Below are 1,271 nucleotides of genomic sequence, written 5' to 3'. Positions count from 1 at the left end.
AAGAAAAAAGGAGACTAGCCCGTAAAAAAGAAAAACGAGCCACGCTTATTTTAGGACTCATTATGGGATCCTTCATCGCTTGTTGGTTTCCTTTCTTTTTCATGTACATCTTGGGGCCAATGTGTCCAGCCTGTCATATTCCTGTGTATGCCTTTGATTTGGCGTTTTGGCTTGGGTACATGAATTCTGCCTTCAATCCTGTCATATACACAATATTCAATAAAGACTTTAGGCGGGCATTTCGAAAAATTCTCTTCAAATAAACGTAACCTCATTTTCATACACATCGTTAATTTTTCTGAAATTTTGCTCATTCTTGTAAGTGAAATAAACCATCGTTTGTCACTTGAAACATGAAAATCGAAACTCCTTTACACTAATTAATGGGAGACAGATGATATTGAGACTGCGCGATCCGTTTCATGAAAAGTTGAATATTAAAAAAATCATGAATGGATTTTTTTTACGATGAACCTAATCTTTATTTTTTCGTTCCTTCACAAAATGAGAAACATATTTTCGCCAAAAACAGGATGTGGACCAATGAGTAAATCGTGGGATCAATCAGAGTGCTTTTAGATGAAAAAAAGGTAATACCTATAAAAAGATGTTGTTGAGAAAGTTCAACTCTCTCTCTCCTAAGATTATACCTAAATGAGTTTCCTCTTAAGACACTTGTGAAAGAATAAAGAGGTTGATATAATATTTCCATTGAAATTTAATTTCAAAATGAACATGAAGAATTTATACACTCAAAGAGGGATGAGGGACTATTGTATACACATTGAACTTTGGATCACAAACGTCTTTATCCTGTATTGATTAAACTTCCTAGGTGTTGTCAAATATTATAGTGCAGTAGCTTTACAAAGTAAAAGATTAATGCAGTGTTACCTCCGTCTTGTGATTGGTGATAAGTTTAATAAGCGTATTTAAACACCAGCATATATATATATATATATATATATATATATATATATATATATATATATATATATATATATATATATATATATGTGTGTGTGTGTATGTATATATGTATATATGTATATATGTATATATATATATATAAACACACACACACATATATATATATATATATATATATATATATATATATATATATATATATATATATATATATATATATATATATATATAATAGATAGATAGATATATAGATAGATAAATAAACGTTTTTGGTGTGTATTTCAGTAACAAACGCCAAGATTGAACAAGAAGCAGTTGTTAAAAAAAAATAAACGTCAGTG

The 1,271-nt window shown here is 28.9% G+C and overlaps 1 protein-coding gene across 1 annotated transcript in view; it reads left to right on the top strand.

Annotated features, from left to right (window-relative positions):
• The window catches only part of Octalpha2R (alpha2-adrenergic-like octopamine receptor), a 6,547-nt gene extending 5,610 nt beyond the window's left edge, over positions 1–937 (top strand). The window contains exon 2 of the mRNA XM_068376395.1: positions 1–937. This exon is cut by the window's left edge and continues 853 nt beyond it. Within this exon, the coding sequence (XP_068232496.1) occupies positions 1–263 (263 nt within the window). The 3' untranslated portion in view covers positions 264–937.
• Positions 938–1,271: the final 334 nt, after the last annotated feature.

This window comes from Palaemon carinicauda, chromosome 1 (assembly GCF_036898095.1).
Source record: "Palaemon carinicauda isolate YSFRI2023 chromosome 1, ASM3689809v2, whole genome shotgun sequence".
Taxonomy (NCBI): domain Eukaryota; kingdom Metazoa; phylum Arthropoda; class Malacostraca; order Decapoda; family Palaemonidae; genus Palaemon; species Palaemon carinicauda.
Note: the sequence above shows the minus strand (reverse complement) of the source record. Positions and strands in the feature narration are given on the sequence as shown.